General features: G+C 40.0%; 2 protein-coding genes across 2 annotated transcripts in view; both read right to left on the reverse strand.

Moving 5' to 3' along the window:
• Positions 1 to 22,105, reverse strand: part of LOC149926065 (sushi, von Willebrand factor type A, EGF and pentraxin domain-containing protein 1-like) — a 99,129-nt gene that overhangs the window by 58,018 nt on the left and 19,006 nt on the right. The window lies entirely within an intron of this gene.
• Positions 323 to 21,785, reverse strand: LOC149926066 (sushi, von Willebrand factor type A, EGF and pentraxin domain-containing protein 1-like). Its single transcript, XM_090160830.1, has 22 exons — positions 21,775 to 21,785; positions 19,693 to 19,748; positions 18,100 to 18,282; positions 16,633 to 16,812; positions 14,586 to 14,768; positions 14,331 to 14,510; positions 12,801 to 13,160; positions 12,235 to 12,414; positions 11,859 to 12,041; positions 10,107 to 10,286; positions 8,019 to 8,198; positions 6,693 to 6,872; positions 6,453 to 6,632; positions 6,217 to 6,396; positions 5,584 to 5,763; positions 5,330 to 5,509; positions 5,066 to 5,245; positions 4,363 to 4,542; positions 2,541 to 2,720; positions 1,913 to 2,098; positions 1,572 to 1,751; positions 323 to 426 (listed from the first exon to the last, which is right to left on the reverse strand). Exons 1-22 carry the CDS (start codon positions 21,783 to 21,785, stop codon positions 323 to 325), a joined length of 3,786 nt encoding a protein of 1,261 aa, XP_090016956.1.

Below are 22,105 nucleotides of genomic sequence, written 5' to 3' on the forward strand. Positions count from 1 at the left end.
ACAAAGAAAACGTCATTGTAAGATTTGTTTCAAAAACATTCGTGTCAAAGTATCCAACAGCAGTAGCAAATTGGTCTAATATATTCGACCAAAAACACGTGGTTTTATATAACAGTGTGTTGTAAGAGGTACAGCGAAACCCATATTTATAGAAAGATGACTTTAATAAACAGGTAAGACACTGAAAGATAAAGCATTCATTAAAATATAACGATCAAAGACTTGGTTGTTTAAAGGGAGTATAAACTGTGTTAATAGTAATTATGGCCACTAAACTCGGTGAAACGCCACGCGGGAAAGGCGCGGGTGTCCCCATTTTGCATTAGGAGGTAGGAATAGAGGCTTTCACCCTGAGAGTCCATGACTCCGCTCCTAGCGCAAACAACTCGAAATTCTTTGACCCACCATCCAAAGTCTTTATACTCCCTTTAAGGATTGTCCAAGATTAGATTTCAATATTGTGCATTGAAACAAGATAATATTTTGGCCTAACTTTGTAAGCCCGTGTAATAATGAAACGTGTGTCTTCGTAAGTTAGAAGCAGTTTCCTATGGGAACTATTTATCGTTAAATTGCGTAAGATTACACCGCGTCTATAGGCTGGCATTGGTCACGTTTAACTATTTTCGTTCCTATAGTACCTGTTTTAAGCGAATAAAATTAGCAGTATAAGGACTAGTGGCAATCGTTACAAACGCCGGGACTAATGGTAATCGTTACAAACGCCGGGACTAGTGGCAATCGTTACAAACGCCGGGACTAGTGGCAATCGTTACAAACGCCGGGACTAGTGGCAATCGTTACAAACGCCGGGACTAGTGGCAATCGTTACAAACGCCGGGACTAGTGGCAATCGTTACAAACGCCGGGACTAGTGGCAATCGTCACAAACGCCGGGACTAGTAGCAATCGTCACAAACGCCGGGACTAGTGGCAATCGTTACAATCACCGGGACTAGTGGCTTAGTCCTGTAATGCAGATAATGTGGATGACCGTATAAGGACGACCACCTATCCCCCAACGGGTGGTTGTTATACATCCCTATCCCCAAGTATCACCCCGTTGGCGTGGCAATAACACATATCCCATTCCTGATTAATAAGTTGTTTGAACTGACTAAATGATGTCCCACACAGCCTACTCACTAATAAATAAAAATATCATTACAAACACTGCTCGAAGGAAGGCATTTATGATACAATTAACCAAGGACGTAACCATGCACTAGTATTAAGGGGTGTACCTACCAACGTTTACCTTTTTCGGAACGTTGTTAAAATTAGTAAGAATTTTTTTAAAAAAAGGTATATTTTTAATTGTGATGACGCAAACAAACATTTAAAAGGAAATTTTTGTCATTAACCGCGCAAAAGATACTCAATGTTTTATTTAAAATCACGAATGAATTTTATTTTGATAAAAAATGATTAATTAATGCATTAACTATACCCATGGCCTCGTTAAAATTGGCCTCAAGTTCTAATTATGCGAAACGTGTACCATTCCCTTTAAGAAACGTTAGTAGAAAAACGTTAATTCGGAAGAGGTCAAAATCTGAGAGGAGTCTTACGTTGGCACGTCGGCGGGGGTCCAGACCAAGTTCCCGTGTCGTAGCACTGCAAGAAAGAATTGCCAAAAAGCGTGAACCCAGTGTTGCAAGAAAAACGACAATTGCTGTTGACAGTCGCCGATGTGCAGACTCCAGTCATGGCGCCGTCGTCGGGCGCTTTCAACGTGGGACAAGTTATAACTGTGAAAAGACCATTTTACTATTAAAATAGTTCGCAGTGTAGCTACGATAGAGGGCGATACTTTACGGGATCATTTTGGTGTAATACGGAAAAGCATCCAAGGTGTTTTCATTGGAGCCACCATTTACTCAAACGTAAGTCAACTACTAATAACACTTACAAGTGCAGGTGGGTGGAGTGCCATTGGGGGTCCAGGAACCATCGGCCTGGCACACAAACTGGGTATTCCCCGTCGTCCTGTAACCTTGGTCGCAGGAAAAGGTGCAAGTGTCCGTTGGGACAGCTTGCTGGCATTTTCCAGTACTTTTTCCTCCAGAGGGGTTCTGAAGATTTGGGCACAATATTTCTGAAAGATGGAATAAGTCTTTTGAATAATCGATGTTCTAATTCACAAATTCATCACTAATTTCCGCAATTACGTGTTATTTTTACTGCTGAAAAAGTTTAAATTTGACCGTAAGAATGTAAATGTAAACCACAGCTTAATATTTATAGGACGGTTTTCACCATAATATTAAGTTTTTTCAAGTTTATAGACTTTGTTTCACGAAAAAACAATATCAATATTGTGATTTTAGAAACATTCCCCACATATCCACCATTATGTTCCCACCATTCTTCACTATACTGTTGAGCAACGATGACTTCTTCGAGCAACGGGATGTTGAAACCGAAAACCCATATAGTAAATAACCGGACTCAATGGTGATTTCGTTACGCGTTACTGAACGCAGCCTTGGTTAAGGCGGTTGGCCTTTTACATCTAATAACGTGACACATTTGCCTACCTGAGCAAAAGGGAGGCGGACCGTTCCACGATCCGCTGTTTTGGCACGTAAGTGGGTTCGATCCACTAAGCCTAAATCCAGCGTTACAGACGAAGGTGCACTGCGCATTCGGATTGGCTCTTTGGCAGACGCCAGAGTAAGATCCGGCTATAGGAGGAACCAAATCCGGACACTGTATGGCTGAAGAAGAAAAAAACAGACGATCCCTGAGTACTGACTTTCACATTCGATTTAAAGAAAGTATAACCCATCTTGTTTGGTAGGGTGCGCTTAGACTACACCGAGTAGCTTCCACAAGCCTTCCTAACGAGGGGCGGCCAGGATTTAGTTTGATCGAATTTTACCCCCAAATTTTGAAAACTTTTATACACCCTAACAAAACTACTAAGCTACTCGGTATAGTCTAAGCGCACCCTACCAATAAAATACAAACCGTGATTTTGCCATGCTATTTTACGTAGAGAAAGTTTAAATTTGAGTTGTGAAAGACGTTTTTAGGAGCTTTCAAGGTACATGAAGGTTTACTTAACCCCTGAGTTTGAAAAAAAATTGGGGAGAAACACATCGGGATGTCTCCTTGTAAGTAAATAACTGATTTTTGTTAATGAGGAAACAAATTGGTTGCTAAGTTACTAGTTATAAACCTGGTTCGATGGGTAGTTATGATAAATAAGACTCTATTGTTAGCTTTTGTGATAGACCGCAAATGAGAAAAAAAGGTGGTTCAACGGTACTACAGCCCAAAGAACAGTTCAGTTATAGCTACTTCGTCGTCGTGTACCCTGTTGTTGCAAATAATACTACTAGGCCACATTGAAGAGCTCTAGTGAATGAGTTTGAATAAACCAGGGAGTACTCCTTGAATAAACTAAGTGATAAATTGTTTTCATTGCCTAGTTGTTTTCCGCGCTGAGTTTGCAAGTGCTCTCACTACTGGTTAAAGGGTAATAGTGAATGTAGGGAGCTGTTCACTCGCGTGGCATGAGGGGCTTGCTGTAAACCCGGCGACCCGAATTAAAGTCATTAAAAGCCCCTAGCTGACTTGGGTATTAGCGAAGCTGCTGATTATTATTAGTTTACATGCATTTTTGAAACATTTAAATAGTTCATGTGAGCGTTGCTTTATCGTATTAGAAACTAACCAGTATTTGAGACTAACCAGTATTTGAGACTAACCAGTATTAGAGACTAACCAGTACTAGAGACTAACTAGTATTAGAGACTAACCAGTACTCGAGACTAACTAGTATTAGAGACTAACCAGTACTCGAGACTAACTAGTATTAGAAACTAACCAGTATTCGAGACTAACCAGTATTCGAGACTAACCAGTATTCGAGACTAACTAGTATTAGAGACTAACCAGTACTCGAGACTAACCAGTATTCGAGACTAACCAGTATTCGAGACTAATCAGTATTCGAGACTAATCAGTATTCGAGACTAATCAGTATTCGAGACTAATCAGTATTCGAGACTAATCAGTATTCGAGACTAACCAGTATTCGAGACTAATCAGTATTCGAGACTAACCAGTATTCGAGACTAACCAGTATTCGAGACTAACCAGTATTCGAGACTAACCAGTATTCGAGACTAACCAGTATTCGAGACTAACCAGTATTCGAGACTAACCAGTATTCGAGACTAACCAGTATTCGAGACTAACCAGTATTCGAGACTAACCAGTATTCGAGACTAACCAGTATTCGAGACAAACCAGTATTAGAGACTAATCAGTATTCGAGACAAACCAGTATTAGAGACTAATCAGTATTAGAGACTAACCAGTATTAGAGACTAATCAGTATTAGAGACTAACCAGTACAAGTAGGAGGTGGGGAATTCCACGTCCCTGTATCTTGGCACACGATAGGATTCGAACCAGTAACCGCAAAACCATCATTGCAAGTGAAACTGCACTGATCTTTCGGTATCGAGTTTTGGCACACACCGCTGATGGACCCAGAAATAGGTGCAATTTGATTTGGACAAAAGATTTCTGCAGAAAGTTTAATAATACCGTGTTAAAAACTTAAAAGAGTATCTACCAAGAAATTGGGAAGAAAGCTAAAAGTTTTGCCACTGGCCAGGGAATACAGGAGAAAGTCGGCTAATTTTTAAATAGGGATAAAAAGTTACGGAAAGGTCAGGGAATTTTAAGAATTGGTAAAAAAGTCAAAGAAAAGTCAGGGAATTTAAATTTATTTGGGAAATTTTATGGATATGGGCTAAGATTTCTTAAGGATGAAATAAAAATGTTGTAGTTAAAATATGACCCAAAGAGTCGCCTTATAATAGAGACTTGGCAGTATGACGTATATAATACGTCACCCATACTTTTTCCAATTAAAAAAAAAATTAACAGCATGGCGGCCATAGCAAAAGGTACGACGTGACGTCATGCTGCCAAGTCCCTATACAAATGGTCTACTTTTGGCCTTAAAAAGGTCGAGGAAAATCTCTAACAACGGCCAGGCAAAACAGGTAAAAGTCAGGCAACCTTGGATAAACACTGAACTAACGTGAGCAAGTTGGAATTGACGACGACCACGATCCATTGTTTTGGCAGGTAATAAAGGGACTTCCGTTTAGTCGAAATCCCGGATTACAGGAAAACTGGCATTGTTGACTCGGCGCAGAGCCGGTGCAGATGCCAGTCATAGCGCCATTTGCCGGCGGAGTTAAGTTTGGACAAAGTACTCCTACGAGTAATGAAAACGTTACGAGTTTAGTTCTTAAGAATAGTTATAAATCCTGCAAACGCGAGAAATAGTGTATGCACATACTCGAGCAAGTGGGAATTTGAGATGTCCAAGTACCATCGTTTTGGCAACTTATCGCGAAGCTTCCAATTAGAAGGTAACCAGGATTGCAGGTGAACTGGCACTGTTGCGTGGGAGTAGCCGATACGCATATTCCATTCATATTCCCGTTTTGCGGAGGTGACAAATTAGGGCAGAATATTCCTTGGGAAGTATAGATAGATGTTTCATTAATACTAAGGTATTTCAAGATTGGTTTGTTGGAGATGATAACGTACTCGCGCAACTGGGAACTGGATAAGTCCAATCGCCATTGGCTTGGCAGTTCGTGGTAGGATTTCCAGTCCTAAAGTAGCCGGGTGCGCACGTAAACTGACATTGTTGACCCGGTGTCGAAGCGGTACACATTCCAGTCATGTTCCCGTTTGGTGGAGGTGACAAATTGGGACAATATATTCCTAATAAGAAAATATTTTAGTATTTATGTTCAGTAGGGACCGACCAAAGTTAGATAAGTCAATTTGACAGTTTGTTCAACGCAGTTTGACTTTCCGTTAAAACTTCTAAAATGCTTCGCTTAAAGGCCGAAAAGAGAGCGAATTTCCACCCCTCTCATCCTGTACTTATTTTTTGACGAATGCCAACTGATTGACATCTCTGACAACTTACTTGACAGCTCTGACAGATTTATTGATGCTCATTATCGTTATTCTATTCCACAACGGTCTGAGCCCTCGGTCAAGCTGTCCGCGCTGTCACTCCTCAAGAAATTGACAAATTCAGTTTGGCGGGGGTCAAATTTCGAGCACGAGAAAATATAATATCTCTTCTCGGCCTTTTACCTCCATCACTCAGTTAATAAGAAACGGGGAAATAGATTTTATAGGCTCGTTTATAGCAAAGACAATTACTTTCGCAAGTGGGAACGGCAGAAGACCAAGCGCCGTTGATTTGGCAAGTGCTCGAAGATTTTCCAAATAAGCGAAAGCCCGGTTGGCAGTAAAATTCACATATTTGGTTTGGTGTCGAGGCGGTGCACATTCCAGTCATATTTCCATTTTGCGGAGGTGTCAGGTTTGGACATAAAATTCCTGAAAAAAATGTCGTTAAATCGGGATATATTATCAGCACTATAAGGAAACCGTACTAGTGCAAGTGGGAGTAAGATTGGACCAGGAACCATCATCTTGACAATTACTAAACTGATTTCCGATGAGATTATAACCCGGTAAGCAGGAAAATTGGCACTGTTGACCAGGAGTGGACGCCGTGCACAGACCGGTCATATTCCCGTTCTGCGGAGGTACCAAGTTTGGACAAAATATCCCTGAAAATCAAAGATTTTGTTCATTTATTTGAAAACGAGAAGAGATACGAATGAAGCTACTTGAGCATGTGGGGATATCACTGGACCAGGTCCCATTCTGTTGGCAGTTGCTCAAAGGACTTCCCGATAGCAAGTATCCTTGTTGGCAGGAAAACTGGCATTGCTGGGAAGGAAAGGCATTCACGCAAGATCCTCTCATGTCACCGTTAACCGGCGGTGACAAGTTTGGACACTCAATTTCTGTAAATTAATGGAATTGACGCGTGCACCTCGAAACTATGTTAAATATTGATAGTCGAAAGTAGTTCTTTACATCCGTCCCACTACGCGAATTTGGTAAAACCGGGTATCCAGCGACGAATCACTGGTGTTTGTGTGTGTGTGTATTTTGTATATCGATAAGGAAATTGCGGATTCATTAATCTAATGAACTAAATTAAATTAAACTCTAACCTTTCAAGGTATTGATTAACCTTGGTATTGTGTAAAAATAAGAACTTCAGCGTTTTATCTCGCAATACATTCGATTGTATTTTTGCGCCGCCGCGGCGAACGATTTTGAACGGCACGCCGTCCTAGGAGGATGGAAATACTGGAGGGGAAATATGGGATTCATAGGCCTGGCAATGTGGGAAATTCGGACCTAAGGTACTAGAGACACCTAGCGGACACCGTAGTCAAAATTTCGTCCGCGTGTTCGTTGGGACTTGGTTAGAAATGCGTGCCAGTTTTAAAATCGTGTTAAAGATTCATTTATTTTGTCTTCAAATTAAATAAACATCTCCGAAAATAGTTTCGTAGAATCCAGGTAGAATATTCGTGTTTCAACTTGTACAAAAAATCGTTGTGAATAGAATGAAAAGTAGGCAAAATTTATAGAGACAAAAAATTCCGCCTATTTTTACGATGGCGCTACGCTCGTATGTCCGAAATTGTATAGCTCTCGCGTTGCCGAAGCTAAAACCGCGAGTCCGTGATGGGGGAATACAAATTTATATTCCAGGTACGCAGTATTATATTCTTAGCGCTGTCGACGGTTTAAAATATTTTCTAACAGAGCTACCAGATTTTCCATTAATATCAGTCCCTTTGCAGCTTTAACAAAATGAAGTTCTTTCTTTATCACGTCTGTTGGTATTTAGTGTGTACTCTGAACGTCTTAAACTCTTACAAAATGAATTGATTCAACATCCTACAATGAAAATGAAATTTCAAATACACTGTAAACGCCGCGCCACGCCGCCGCCGCCGTTAAGTTTTGATTCAACGCCGCGGCCAACAAAAAAGTCGGCACACGACGATCGCGCCGCCACCGGTCAACATTTCGCGGTGTCGGGTCTAACCGGCAGATATAAAGAACTGCTTGGCAATCTATCAACAACTTACGTTGACAACTTGAAATGGCATTGGCCCAGGTACCGTCATTTTGGCAAATGGCCGTGTAGCTGCCGACCACTCTATAGCCCGGGACGCATGAAAATTGGCACTTATCGTCCGGAGAAGCCTTGCTGCAAATTCCGGTCAAGACGCCGTTAGTCGACGCCACCAAGTCGGGACATGTCACTCCTTAATTCACAGTAAAACGACGTCGGTCAAAGGGAGTAACTCGAGGATCTTTTTGCTGAAAGGTCAGCGCGCGGGACTTTCGGAGCTGCCAGACAAATTCTACCTCTACCGCCCAACAGCTCTTCAAAGGAGCCCAATTTAAAATAGGCCATATTTTATAAATAAGCCCAAATTCTAGCCCAATTTGGCGAGAGTTTATTTAGTAAAAAGCGCGCTTTTCAAAATATTGGTGTTTGCGTGATGTCGCGCACTTTCTCAACAGTTTTAAGCGATATTATTCGAAATATTTTTTAGGGACAAATTAATCGAATTATTAAATTTTTTAAGAAAAACTGTACATATATTGAGAGTAAAATATTTCGGAGGGATTTAAAGCGTATTTATTTGATCGAAAACCTCCGAAAAGTAGCCCAAAAACCAGCCCAACAACCCAATTCATTTTATCCCGCAAGCAGACATAAATAGAAGCCCAATTGCGCTATAAAGGATCGCAACTGGCAGCTCTGGCGCCTTTCTCAACTAAATTCAACCTGTCCGTAAGAAGCGTAGTCCACATCCGGTGAAGGTGGGTAAGACTGCGGAGGTTTGGATTTATCGCCGTGTCGCGTCGCGCCATATAACAGCCGCGAGTGGAACTATTATGAGTTTTGCTGGACAAATATGATAGTTTTATGAGCCATCTATCGAGTCTTTTATACTAATGTATGATATTACTTCTATTCAAATATTACGATATTATTAGAATTTATGGTATCAAAATAATTATATTGATACCATAAATAAATTGGTTTCGTAATATTTCTTGTACGTAATTGGTGGTACCGGTATAGATGGCGAAAATTAGCGTTGTAAAACTGACGAACGACGGAACGAGTTGCGCCAAAAACCAGGTTGGAAAATAAACTGGCTTTTTTTTAAATAAAAAATCGAGTATGGTTAAAAAACCACTAATAAAAAAATGCTCAAATTGCTTATATTATTAATAGCTCTTTATATAAAATACGAGAGGTCACGTGATTACGTTAGATTCATCGTGCAGTTAAAGTTAGAGAGCGCGCGCATATTTTGGTTTTTGTTGAGCTCGCGCGAAAACGCACGAGAACCTCTACATGGAAATATTAGGAAACGCGCGCTCCCAAAAATAACACTTTTTATACATGTATGCTTATATATCATTTTATAGAAAGAGCTATTCGAAAATGCTCAAATTGCCCGATTTCAAGATTACGTTTTTGCGCCTGACAGTTCCTTTACATTGTGAGGTATTATGTATAGCAGGCTTATTTAACCGCTTTTATACCCTAACATGGCGGCGAATTTTCACGTGCAAAATGAATTTTAAAATCCCCAATTGCTTGTGAAGGTTAAGTTTTAGTTACGTTTTGGAATAAAAAATTCAGAATATTATGTTCTGCATTTTTTATTTGAAATTTTCAATATCTCTATAATTAATTTCTCAATATTTTTTTAAATAAAAAATAGTGGTTTTAACCATGGGTTTTTTCGGAGGCTAAAACCATAGAAATCTCATAGGTAACTAGAATGCTGCCGCCTACGGCCGAGCTTGACGCCAGCTCGCCTTGAACCTTCAGCCAATGAGAGGCCGTAGAGTGGTTCCGCCAAGGAGGATAATAATCCACCTTGGTTCCGTTACTATAGCGGGAGATAGGTGACGTCATTCTCTCCGGTGACATTAAATTCTTGGCAGAACCGCTCTTTGAGCTCTGATTGGCTGAGATCTGGCTTCGTCTGCCACGGCGTTTGGGCCATTTGCCAGTTACACGGCAGCATTCTAGTTACCTATGAGATTTCTATGGCTAAAACCCTGGCCGAAAACCGAGTGCGCACTGACCACTCGAGAAAAATATCCCGGAAAAGTATTAAGAATGAATAATTTGTCGTAATTACTCGAGCATTGCGGAGCGGCTCCATTCCAAGTGCCGCTTTGCTGACACGTCAAAATTATTCTGGATTGAGGATTGTATCCCGGATTGCATTGGAAACTGCACTGTTGCCCTTGACCGGCGTTAGTGCAGACGCCGTAAATCTGACCGTTTACCGGTCCAACCAAAGTTGGGCATATGATTCCTGAAATTGATAAAGTCATCACTAACTAATACTAATCCTAATAATCATAATATAAATAATAATAATCAAGGCACCTTCTTTGGCCCAACTCATCTAGCCACTTTTGACGCCTTTAATTCAGGTATTTTCCGACCTTCGTGTTCGTACATTTCAAAACCGTTAACCATAAGTAATAAAATCATAAAGTTATTTTTCTTAAAGGGTCACGTTTCAATTTAATAATAATAATTGTTGATTGAAAAAAATTCTTTCGAGAGTTTTTTGGTTCAAGACAACCTGTAGGCCGCGGCTTTGGTGTACATAGTTTTTGCAGGGGCGTATGGTCGTACGTACAAATATTTTTATTTTTTTACTTTGTTTTCAATGGTGTGCCCCCCCCCCCGAGACCAAATCCTGACTACGCCACTGTGTTCTAGGTTACAATTAGTTCACAGAACGTTTTTTAAATATAGATTAAATTGAACATCATTGTTTAAGAGAAATGATAATATTAATTTTATGGCTTATACAATCGTAGGATTATCTAATTTTTTTTACCAACATGAACTTTAGCCTCTTTTTTAAAAATACGAGATTCCGTTACTTGTTGTTGTAATTAGCGTGTTAAACTTTTCTGTTGCTTTACAGAACATTGAATTAAAGTTAATTCGAGCGAATGGAACTTCAACAATGCACTTTGAGCGGGTAAAATATTTTGTAGGCGAACTAAACTTAAACCGGTTAAAAGGTATGTTCCCATTTAACCCAATTTTACCTTCTCCCAAAGTTATCAATTCTCCCAAAAACATGGTGTCGCATTTGTCCCAATTCCATTTCTCCGAACCGGAGTTCATTTAACCCAAAAATATGTATTCCCATTTTTCCCAACGATCAAGTTTCCCAAAAAAATTGATTCCCATTTCTCCCAACGTTCAATATTCCCAAAAATATGGATTCCCCTTTATCCCAATCATTATTTGGAATCGGTAAACAAAGTAAGTTTACCGTTTTGTGAATATGTGAATTGACTTGGCGTTAGGTTAGGTTAGGTTAGGTTAGGATCCAAAACCCCAGAAGAATTCCTCGAAGCGATAAAATGGGGATTCGATGTAAAATCAAATGGGCAAAATTTGATGTACTTGCATATTAAAATAAAACTTAGATTCATGTTTATACCAAGTGTAATTTTGGGACAAATGGGATTTGGGATAACTATTTTGGGACAAATGGGATTTGGGATAACTATTTTGGGACATATGGGATTGGGACAAATAGGATTGGGAGAAATGGGATTGGGAGAAATGGGATTGGGAGAAATTGGAATTGGGAGAACTATTTTGGGCGAAATGGGGGTAAACCGGTTAAAACGCAGAAGTTGTTATTTCGAGTTTTCACCCAGTGCCACAAGCTGGGATCGAACCCGGTTACTCTTGCTGCGAGGCTAAAGTGCTAACCACTCCGCCACCAAACCTAGCTTAGCTAATTATTATTATTATTAACGTTGTAGAAATTAAACTGACTGGGGATGTTTCGAGCGGGTTAAATGGATACCATTACTTACTTTTGCTAATACAAATAGTGAATTGAACTCACTTTGGCAGGTCGGCGGTTGAGCGGGGTTCCAGGTGCCGGTAATTTGACACGACAAAACAGGAGGCCCAATCAGCCGGAAGCCGTCGTCGCAAGCGTAGTTGCAAGTGCTGCTGGGATACGCATTGGCGCACACTCCGGAGTAGGACCCGTTGACGGGTGGTAGCAAACCAGGACACAGGACCCCTTGATGTAAAATAAAAACGTACTGCTTACACACCAAACCAAGAACATATTTAGAGATATTGTGCTAACAAATAAAATCAAGAACACATTTAGATTTATTGAGAACACGCGACGAATTATTTAAAAAAAAAAACAATATGAACTACAAAATTTCTCAGCATTCATAAATACGTTTTTCGTAACACCATCTCACTTTGACAGGTAGGCAATTGTCCGTTCCAAGTACCAGTGTCGGTACAAGTCAAGGTCATTGGGTTTGAGGGCGTGTAACCAGCGTTGCAGGTGAAGGTGCACTGGGCCCCGACCCCGGCGTTGGTACAAACTCCGGAAGCGGCCGCATTGGCTGGCGTGGACAAGCTTTGACACGTTATTCCTTGAAAAACAATTATCATAGTTAGTATTATCAACTTGTTTGAGAGTTATCTGTAGCGTCACCAGGGGTAGCGGTGGGGGTGACAATCTCATCAAAATAAATTTATTTCCGATTTGTTCGTGTTTATTTGATTTTCGATAGTGTCACTATGAGTAATATTGCCTGAAATGAATACTGAAATCGCTATTGTTACTAAGGATCTTTTAACTCATCGTACGAAAATGGGGAAAAAACCAGGCATACTTCTCAACTCACCCCCTACAGCACCTTTAAATTTTTGCATAACCATTTCAAACACCCTGTATACTTCTGGTAATTATTTATGGCCTGGTAAGTATAGTCCGTGAGTGACCACCCCTTGTGACGCTACTGGCTCGAATCGTTACTTTCGCAAGTGGCGATGGGTAAAGCCCACGATCCATTGGCTAAACAGGAGATCCACGAGCTCCCCGTTAGTCTGAAGCCCGTGGAACAGTTGAACTGACAACCGTCGTTGTATCCCGCGTTGGTGCAAGTACCGGACGCGGCTCCGTTGACCGGTGGGCTCAAAGGAGGACATACGTTGCGTTGGCAAACCGGAGATTCCGATGACCATTGACCGTCGATTTGGCAGGTGGATGATTGTGCGCCGAGCAGAGTAGTGCCGGTAGGACAGAAGAACGAACAGACGTCCGGCGGTGAGGCGTTGGAGCAACGTCCATTGGAGTATCCTCCTTGAGGCGGACTCAATGTGGGACAGATTACTCCTGGAAAAATTAAGACGATTTTTAGCATTTATTAGACTGCTTTCTTTTCGCATGTTCTCGGACTAAAAGTGTACTCTTTTTACCCTAAAACGTTTTATTCGTCTGTTCCGGGGATAAGAATTACTCCAGCCTATAAACTATTCGCTTGTTCCGGAGTATTAGGGCTACTCCTTTTACTCCTTCTAAATAGGAGGTGTAAAGGTGTAAGTCGGATTTTGTCGTCTGTTAGCCAGAATTTATCTGCTAAAAAGCCCTTGTGCAGCCATTTTATAAAAAAACCTTTTTACTCCGACTCAAACTATTCGTCAGCACAGAATCGGAGTAAAATGACGTCATAGCCTACCTCTTCTTACTCTACTCCGAAATCCAAGAACAAGCGAAAAGAAACCACCGATTTTTATCGAGAATTTGGTCATAAGAATTCTCGCAAATATAGGAAGATTTCTTGATTTTGAATGGTTTTAATGGCTATCGCGTTAATGAGGTTGTTAAGTAGTTTACAACGAGAAAAGTGAACCAATTTGAATGTAATTTTGAACGTCACTATCGAGAAACTTTGCCCAAAGTTTCAATTTAGATTTGCAGTCTGAGATATAATTTTATAACAGGCGAATTTCAGAAAATAAAAATTAAGTAATATAATTAGCGCTCTTGAAATAAATATATAAATTTCGTGAGATTTTACGTATATTTTAGTTGACTGGCGTAGTTAAAGCTTAATAATATCAGTTTTATAATGCTACTGATATTCAACATCGTGTCGCCAGAGAAACCTACTTTTACTTATGATTACAAGCATATTCTTAACAGACCAATACACTCTTTTTCGCGCCTTTAATTTACCCCTCTTACTTGCCTCCCACGCGTCGGCCATTGCCTCTACCCTCAGCGTGGAGTCTAGCATCCACCCTTTTATGTATCCGTAATGGAGGATGGGGCTGAAAGGGGGAAAACCAAACATGGACGCGCCTAGAAAATACCGCGAAAAAGAGTGTATAGAAGGTAAAATAAATTCCGATTGCTTCTCTGTGCATGGTCAAATATCCGCCAATACGGTGTTCCCTGATCCCTCCCTAGATGGCGTTCATTTTTGTAGGAGTAGTGACGTTCCAAAATTGCACCCCCTTTTATATTAGCGTCTATCGTTGATTCGTTGTCGTCTGGACTTACTGTTGCAGGTGGGTGACGGCCCATTCCAAGTGCCGCTGTCCAAGCAAGATAAGGCGGGTGCACCGACCACAGCGAACCCATCGGCGCACTTAAAAGAGCAAACGCTGTTTGGAGACGCAGAAACGCAAGTACCCGACGTTTCTCCGTTGGCGGGTGCCACCAAGTCGGGGCAAATGATGGCTGGAAATAAAGAAGAATTACCATTTTGGAGATTAGCACGTTTCCGTTGAGAGGTAATGGTTCATTTTCACTTACGGTCGCACCGGGGTGGTGGGGCAGTCCATTGCCCGTTATTTTGACACGTGATTCGGTCGACACCGATTCTTCTGTACCCTCTGTTGCAGGCGAAATTGCACTGGTTGTCTGTGGTCGCTGATGCGCAAATACCGGAAATAGTTCCTCCGAAGGGAGCCACTATGTCCGGCGTACAAATCACTCCTGAAGGCAAAAAACAGTTATGAAACTGAATTAAAAGTAGGTCGTTCGATGGCTGATCGACTAAATTCATGTTTTGACGTATGTAGGAGCCTTAATTTATATTTCAAATGTTTAATTCTATTGGTCCTCTTGAATAACCATTAACCTTAAAGGGAGCATAACCCTAGCAGGGAAAGCCAAGTTCCCATTAATTCGTCGAAATTCCCATCCTGCTGCAAGGTTTAGTTTTACAGAAGTATCGTTGGAAGGCATACGCCCGTTGTGTGATTTTTATTACGTTTTAGACTGTCGCGTGTGTATTATAAATACCAATGCCTGTTATAAAATTTTACTATAACGCAAAACCAAGCAGCGAGGACATGCGAACATTAAGGTTTGGGTTCGTGTGCTAGGTAAAAATGGACTTTGTAAACAAATCGAGCTAAATGAAAAAAAAAAACAGGCATACTTCTCAACTCACCCCCTACAACTGCTTAAAATTTTTGCATTTTATTTTGAAACACCCTGTATAATATGAAAAACTGTTCACTGGAGATACGATCTCCAGCCTCCACTGTGGCAGGCGAATATGCTATCATCAAGCTAACAAACGGGAAATTTTTGCGTCGTGTATGGAGTAAAGCCGGTTTCACACTCGATGGAAAATTAGCAGCGTAAAGTTGAACGTTAGCGGTATATCGAATGGGAATAAATTTTCAGCTCGGCGTTTATTATCGTCTTTCCGGCATATTTTCCGTCGAGTGTTAAACCAGCCTAAACCAAAATACGACCGAAATTAACTTGGTATTCGCCAAATTCCCAAGGCCCGTTTTTCTCTAAGTTTTATTTTATTGAAGTTGAATTTAATTGATGAGAAGAATGTTAATATCATTCTCGTTTATACTTTTAAATCAAAAAACGATAGAAATCGATTCCGTAGTAGCCTTTTTAATAATTCCTTTACAGCCAATCACAGCGTTTTATCAAAAGTAGCATAAGACCCGAGGGGCTAACCACTCTTAGAAAATCTGTACACCAGATTACGCTTAGATTACCATTGCCAAAGGCAGGGACTTCAAAGATTACGCGTATTCCCATTAGTACAGTCAAAGGTACGGCTCTGTACACCGATTACGCGGAGTGATCAGCCCCTCGATAAGACCCAAAACTGTGTCAGCTATACTTTCGCGCCTATTAAAATTTCTAGTGAGACCTAGTCACACCATAGACTACATAACTTACTAGTTGGAATAGTACTAGCAACGTTATATTTAGTCTATGGTCTGGCGCGATTTTCTCGCCCGTAGACATGCGTTCTAAAACGCCTCACTCGGCGGCGCTGGAGTACCTCGATTTTGATGACGTATTTTCCGACCCCCCACCCTTCGTTTCCCTGTTTTACTTTGCGACAAACTCTCATTAACTACTATACCGTTCTGACACACTTTTGGGTCTTACGCTACTTTTGGTTTTATGTATCTCTCCCTAGGGAGGAGCTAGGATATGTCAGTTGAATACAATTTCCATTTGTGGAATAAGTTGACGTGTGTTAGGCTTAATGACCTACCAGAAATATGTGGTCAGTCTAGAAATGGATCTCAGTAAAAATATCACACTTACGCGCACCAGAAAGTATCACCTTTTGGTATTTTGTAAGCGAGGGGTCGGACACTTGCCATTATTTTGTACGGGATTTCGGGATTTCGTAGAGATTTTGGCGATTTGATAATTACTTTTCGAAGTGATTTTGGGATTTCAATGTTTAATTTACCATAGAGAGAGTTAAAAGATTTTGCGATTTTAGACAAAGTGTACGGGATTTTGGTTAATGTCCGACCCCTCGTTTGTAAGTTTCTCGAAGCTGCATATTGAAAACGAGGCTTACTTTGGCACTGGGGAACCGGGGAGCTCCAAGTACCGTCCTCTTTGCAAGTAGTGACGTTGTTCCCGATGAGAGTGAATCCGTTTGAGCAATAAAAGGCGCACACGTTGCTAGGCGACGCGTTGATGCAGGTTCCGGACGATGAACCGCCGGCCGGGCTCGCCAGGGCGGGACAAGATATTCCTGAAACACAGTCAGTCAAGTTAGAATGCTCAGCAAACACTTTAACGTCGCTAACAAGGAGACGACCCGAGGTGTAACGCACCGATTTAGTTCAAACTCGGGAGTTTGGTAGACCTTCGTGTAACATGAAAAAGCCTAAAGGGAAATGTTTTTGACAACACAAAAAGAAAATTTTCCCATTGAAAATAACATGTAAAAAATGTTCATTTTAGAAAATGCTTAAAATAGAAAATTTAAATAAAAAAATAATGAAAAAGTTCGAAATTTATTAAATTTTTTAAAATTGGTCAAACTCCCATGTTATATTTCCATTTTGTGTTGTCAAAAACATTTTTGGTTGCCATGGCAAAACGGTTGCCCATTGAATAAATTCCCTTTAGGGTTTTTCATTTTACATGAAGGTCTACCAAACCCTCGAGTTTGAACTAAATCGGTGCGTTATACAACGGGTAGTCTCCTTGTAAGTATTAAAAAATTGCGCCAGTTTGTCCAGTTGAGAAGAATTCTGTAAGACTTGCAAGATCTTTTTCGTTAACTTTCCGCTTTGAAAAACAGGAAACTAGAACGCTATTCTTACTAAATGTATAAGAATAGACGCTTTTATAAATTCCTACTTTATTCGGATAGACCTTTCGCACATTAGGTATTGTTTTAAAAATTCGGCTTATGTTTAGTCGGCAACACCGTTATTGTCATTGTTTATTAGTCGGCAGCATATTTTTTGAGCATCTATAGTTGCTCAAAGAAAGATATCATTTCACCAATTAACCTACGTGGTCAGAATATCTATATTTTTGTATAAAGCTAAATTTACCTACACGAAGACAGTATTTTTCAAAATGTAACAATATTATAAACGGAATTTTTCCAGAATTAATGAGATACCGTTATTTCAACGTATACAATAATTTGTTCAAAAAAGGAGTTGATAATGAAAATATTTAAGCACGGATTTAGGGCTTCGTCTATCGAAGGTGTAAGTTATACCTGCATATTTTAAAGGGAATATAACTTCAGGTATTTGGTGTGGAACATCAACGTTTACAGCTCTTGCCTTTGGCTTTAAAAATGTTTGGCGCCACTGCACTGTACAGGGAAATATTAAAAGTTGAAGGGGTCTTCCATAAAGATTCCTTTGCAAGTTTAAGGTTATATTCCCTTTAACAATTAATTTTCGATTATTTTTTTGATTGACTACGTTTTGACAGTTGATGTCTAGAGACTGTGCTAATTTTACAGTTAGGGTTGAGAAAATAGATTTATCAGTCATTTAAATATGGTTTTTACTTTCACACGTTGGCGTCGTGGCGTTCCAAACAGCGTCTGGCCCGGTGCATGTCAAGGTGGTTTCCCCCTTCAAAACGTAGCCAGGGTTACAAACGAACGTACACTGTCCCCCTATCGGTGAACGAGAACAACTTCCGGTGGTACCGCCGTTGATTGGTGCCAATTGGTCAGGGCAGAGATTGGCTACAAAAGAAAATAACAGAAAATGGAACAAATTAAAACAACCGAACTAAAGGTAGAATCATTTATACATGAAATAAGAGGTCTTGACAAGTTAGAAAATTAGCGACTGTATACGGCTAATTCAACCGACCAAACCGACTTTCCCCCAAATTTCCGTGGTTCAGATATCAAAGATTCGAACCAAATTCCGCACGAAGATATTATACACATAGACTAATAAAAATTTATCCTCTAGCTAAACTATTATCCCCAAATTACGTCACTCTCGACCTCGGTACAACTTACGTGACCAAGACTTCTTAAAGCATTTTTAGACCTACGAAGGCCGACCGGCAAAACAAGGCGGAAATTGTTCCCAAATCCGGTTCATCCTTTCGCCACCTCCAAGTGGAAAGTTACTTTGAGGCTGCCGCAATTTTAGTTCTGAAGATTTTTTTATTAATCTATGTTTTATATAATAAAGTTTTGTGGTCATATAAAACTGGCGACGAATACCACGAATTGCAGACTTATCGTTAGTCTTAGGATTTTTTAAACTACCGATTTTCACTTTTTGTAGTATATCTATATATAGGTTTTCCTGTTAAATAATAGGAAGGAAATTATAGCTGCATTTAAGTAGTGGATCTCACCACTAGAGCTCAAAGCTATATTATTAATAGCTACATTTTGGTAGAGGATTTTACCACTATAGAGCTCAAAGATATGGTATTAATAGGAACAAAATTCTAGCTGCATTTAAGTAGTGGATTTTACCACTAGAGCTCAAAGCTATGGTATTAATTGGAACAAAATTCTAGCTGCATTTAATAATAATAATAATCAGCTAGGCTAATACCCAAGGCTACACCTTAGGCCTAAGTCATCGAACGACTTTTAAAGCCTTTAATTCAGGTGGCTATGGTATTAATAGCTACAATTTGGTAGTGGATCTCACCACTAGAGCTCATAGCTTTGGTATTAATAGCTACATTTGGGTAGTGGATTTTACCACCTGAGCTGAAAGCTTTATTAATAATAGCTACATTTTGGTAGTGGATCTCACAACTAGAGCTCAAAACTATGGTTCTAATAGTAAGAAAATTTTAGCTGCATTTAAGTAGTGGATCTCACCACTAGAGCTTATAGCTTTGGTACTAATAGCAACAAAGTTCTAGTTACATTTTGGTAGTGGATCTTACCACTAATACGCAAAGCTTTGGTACTAATAGCAACAAATTTCTAGTTACATTTTGGTAGTGGACCTTACGACTAACGTAAAACTCGCTACAAATTGTAGTCTACACAATAGAAACCTTCCTATGCAAGAGGCTTTTTTGTTAAACAGTAGTTTCAACATTTCAAGTACATTTTCACGTGATATAAGACCCGAAAAGCCGCGTAATCAAATGAAGCAAAAAGGACACTAACTGAAGCTGAAGCTTTTCAAGGCGAAAGAAGCGGATAAAGCAGTCCACCACAGACGGCTGCGGCAGTTTATATTATTTTACGAGTGCAACTTAAGAAGCGTGTAAACGACCTCATCGGATGCCAGTTAAAGCTTTTTGATATTTCAGGGTTAAACGCAAGCTTTCCACAATGAACGGCGATGAATCTTCGATCAAAATTATCTCAAAGAAAATGGCATCGAATAATCGATTTCCAAAATCCTGAAACAAGAAAAGAGACGTATCACAAATGTCCAACTAGTATTCGTAGTCAAGGATTTTAGGCTAAAGTCAGCTAGGCACCACCTTAGGCCCAAGTAATCAAGCGACTTTTAAAGCCATTAATTCAGGGGCCGGGTTACAATGAATAGGAGAGTGGTGGAAAGCCCTTCATGCCACGCGAGCCAATTCCGTCAAATATAAATGCTAATTACATCTGCCACGTATAGGACGACGTCAAAATATCCTTAATTGCGTAGCTTAATTAAAATTGCAAACAATACGTTTAGTTTTCAATAACTAATAAAAGTGAACACCAAATCAGGATTAAATTTCTTTTTGCGCTTGATTCATCAATAGTATGAATGTACTCGATTCAACCATGAATTACATTGTATACAAAGTCAAAATGTCAGCCAGAGTTTACAACAGTAGACTGGTTTCGCCTATTTGGGGCTCATCAGTAGGCGCTCTGGCCGATATCAATAAACTAATATACAACCCGGGTGTGAGCGGACCATTGCAATTTATATAGTTAAATTCTTCACATATTATTGCATGGCGGTCGCTATACAGCAGACAACTTTTTTGCTCAACGTTAAGATAATTTTATTAAAAGTCATAATCGGCAGTTCTTTCCGAGTAAAGCCAGAGTTCTTACACAGAACTGATGAGCCCCAATTGTTCGAAACCGGTCTACTGTTGGAATCTGTGGCCAACAAAATAACTCGTAATTCTTAGAAAAGCACCTCTACTGCTACAAAACCTGTTGACAATCTTAAATAAGGCATTTGCTGGTAATATTCTTATCTAATTTCCTTCAATGAAAAAGATTCGTATTAAAATTTATGAAATAAATTTCAATTTTAGCCTTGCCCATCAAAACCAAAATGTTTGGGCGCGTGACCAACGTCATACTAACTTAGCCCCTCCTTGCGACTATAATGGCAAAATACCTAATTCAGTTCGATATTCATGGTTAAAGTGAATACTTGTAGAGGTTAACGGTAATATTTAGTGTAGGGAGCTGTTAGCTCGCGCACCACCGTCCTACGCGTCGTAACCCGGCCACCTGAATTAATGGCTTTAAAAGTCGCTTGATGACTTAGGCCTAAGGTGGTGCCAAGGGTATTAGCCTATCTGATCATAATTATTATTTATCATTATTCATGCAAATAGTAATTGATTTTTTCTAGCCAATCAGAAAGGTCTATTTGGGGGGACTTGAAACGTCAACAACATTAAATAGACGCTTCAATAAATCATCCTCACAGGAAATCGCCAAGAAGTAATATTTCCGAGAGCCACAACCTGCATTACTGTTCATATCGTGCTTGTTCAAATAATGGAAATTATTCACCTTTACGGCAGCTAGGAGCAACAAACACTTTTTGGTTTAGCGGGATACGACAGCTACGCCATCGCCGCCGCACTTAGAAACCTACAAGCAACAAACACAAGGAGAACGCAGCTAGCCTTTTAACAAGCTAACGCAGTGTTGTGTACAAATTCATTGGACGAACATTTACGCTGAGCGTTTTACGGAAAGGGGGAAGACAATTTCCGAATTTTCCCCTTCCGACGGCAGCAGGCGCTAAAGCGTCTAACCAATGAAAACTGTACGCAAGAAAATCCATGCGTTCTCCTTGTGTGGGGTGCTGTGTTTGTTGCTCCTAGACGGCAACAACAAGCGTTCCCCACGGCGTTCCCTTTTAACCAGGTAGTTTTTTTGACGTATTAAGGCTTGGCAAAAACATGACGTTCTGTTTACAGGTGAAAAGTTTCCATTATTTCAACATGCAGTATATAAACAATACTTGCGGGTCCTGGCTCTCGGAAATATTACTTCTTGGCCATTTCCTGGGATGATGATTAATTTAAGCGCCTATTAAAGAAAGTTTGATATAATGGACATATGATACACTTCCGATAAGACGTAATATCATAAGTTTATAGTTAATTTGAAAAAGGTCTAAGTTTCCTATCTTCCTAGTGTAAATTTTTTTTTTAACGCTAGAGACACTGTTATTTTTTGGGAATGACGTCAATACAACTGAGACACTTATGGAAAGTAATTATAGACATATGGTAATATTAAATTAAGTTACTTACTTAATCGTTCAAAGCCGGCAAGATGGAAGACGTTTCGTTGACCATCCTGAATCTGGAGTGTCCAT

The sequence above is a fragment of the Leiobunum rupestre genome, chromosome 10 (genome assembly GCF_980474605.1).
Source record: "Leiobunum rupestre chromosome 10, qqLeiRupe1.1.hap1, whole genome shotgun sequence".
Taxonomy (NCBI): domain Eukaryota; kingdom Metazoa; phylum Arthropoda; class Arachnida; order Opiliones; family Sclerosomatidae; genus Leiobunum; species Leiobunum rupestre.

What these genes read in the sequence shown, in the direction of transcription:
- LOC149926066 (XM_090160830.1), bottom strand. An exon ending in CCCACCACCCCGGTGCGACC is followed by an intron (nt 14,511 to 14,585) that starts GTAAGTGAAAAT and finishes CTTTATTTCCAG; the next exon opens with CCATCATTTGCCCCGACTTG. An exon ending in TGATATCCCCACATGCTCAA is followed by an intron (nt 6,633 to 6,692) that starts GTAGCTTCATTC and finishes TTTGATTTTCAG; the next exon opens with GGATATTTTGTCCAAACTTG.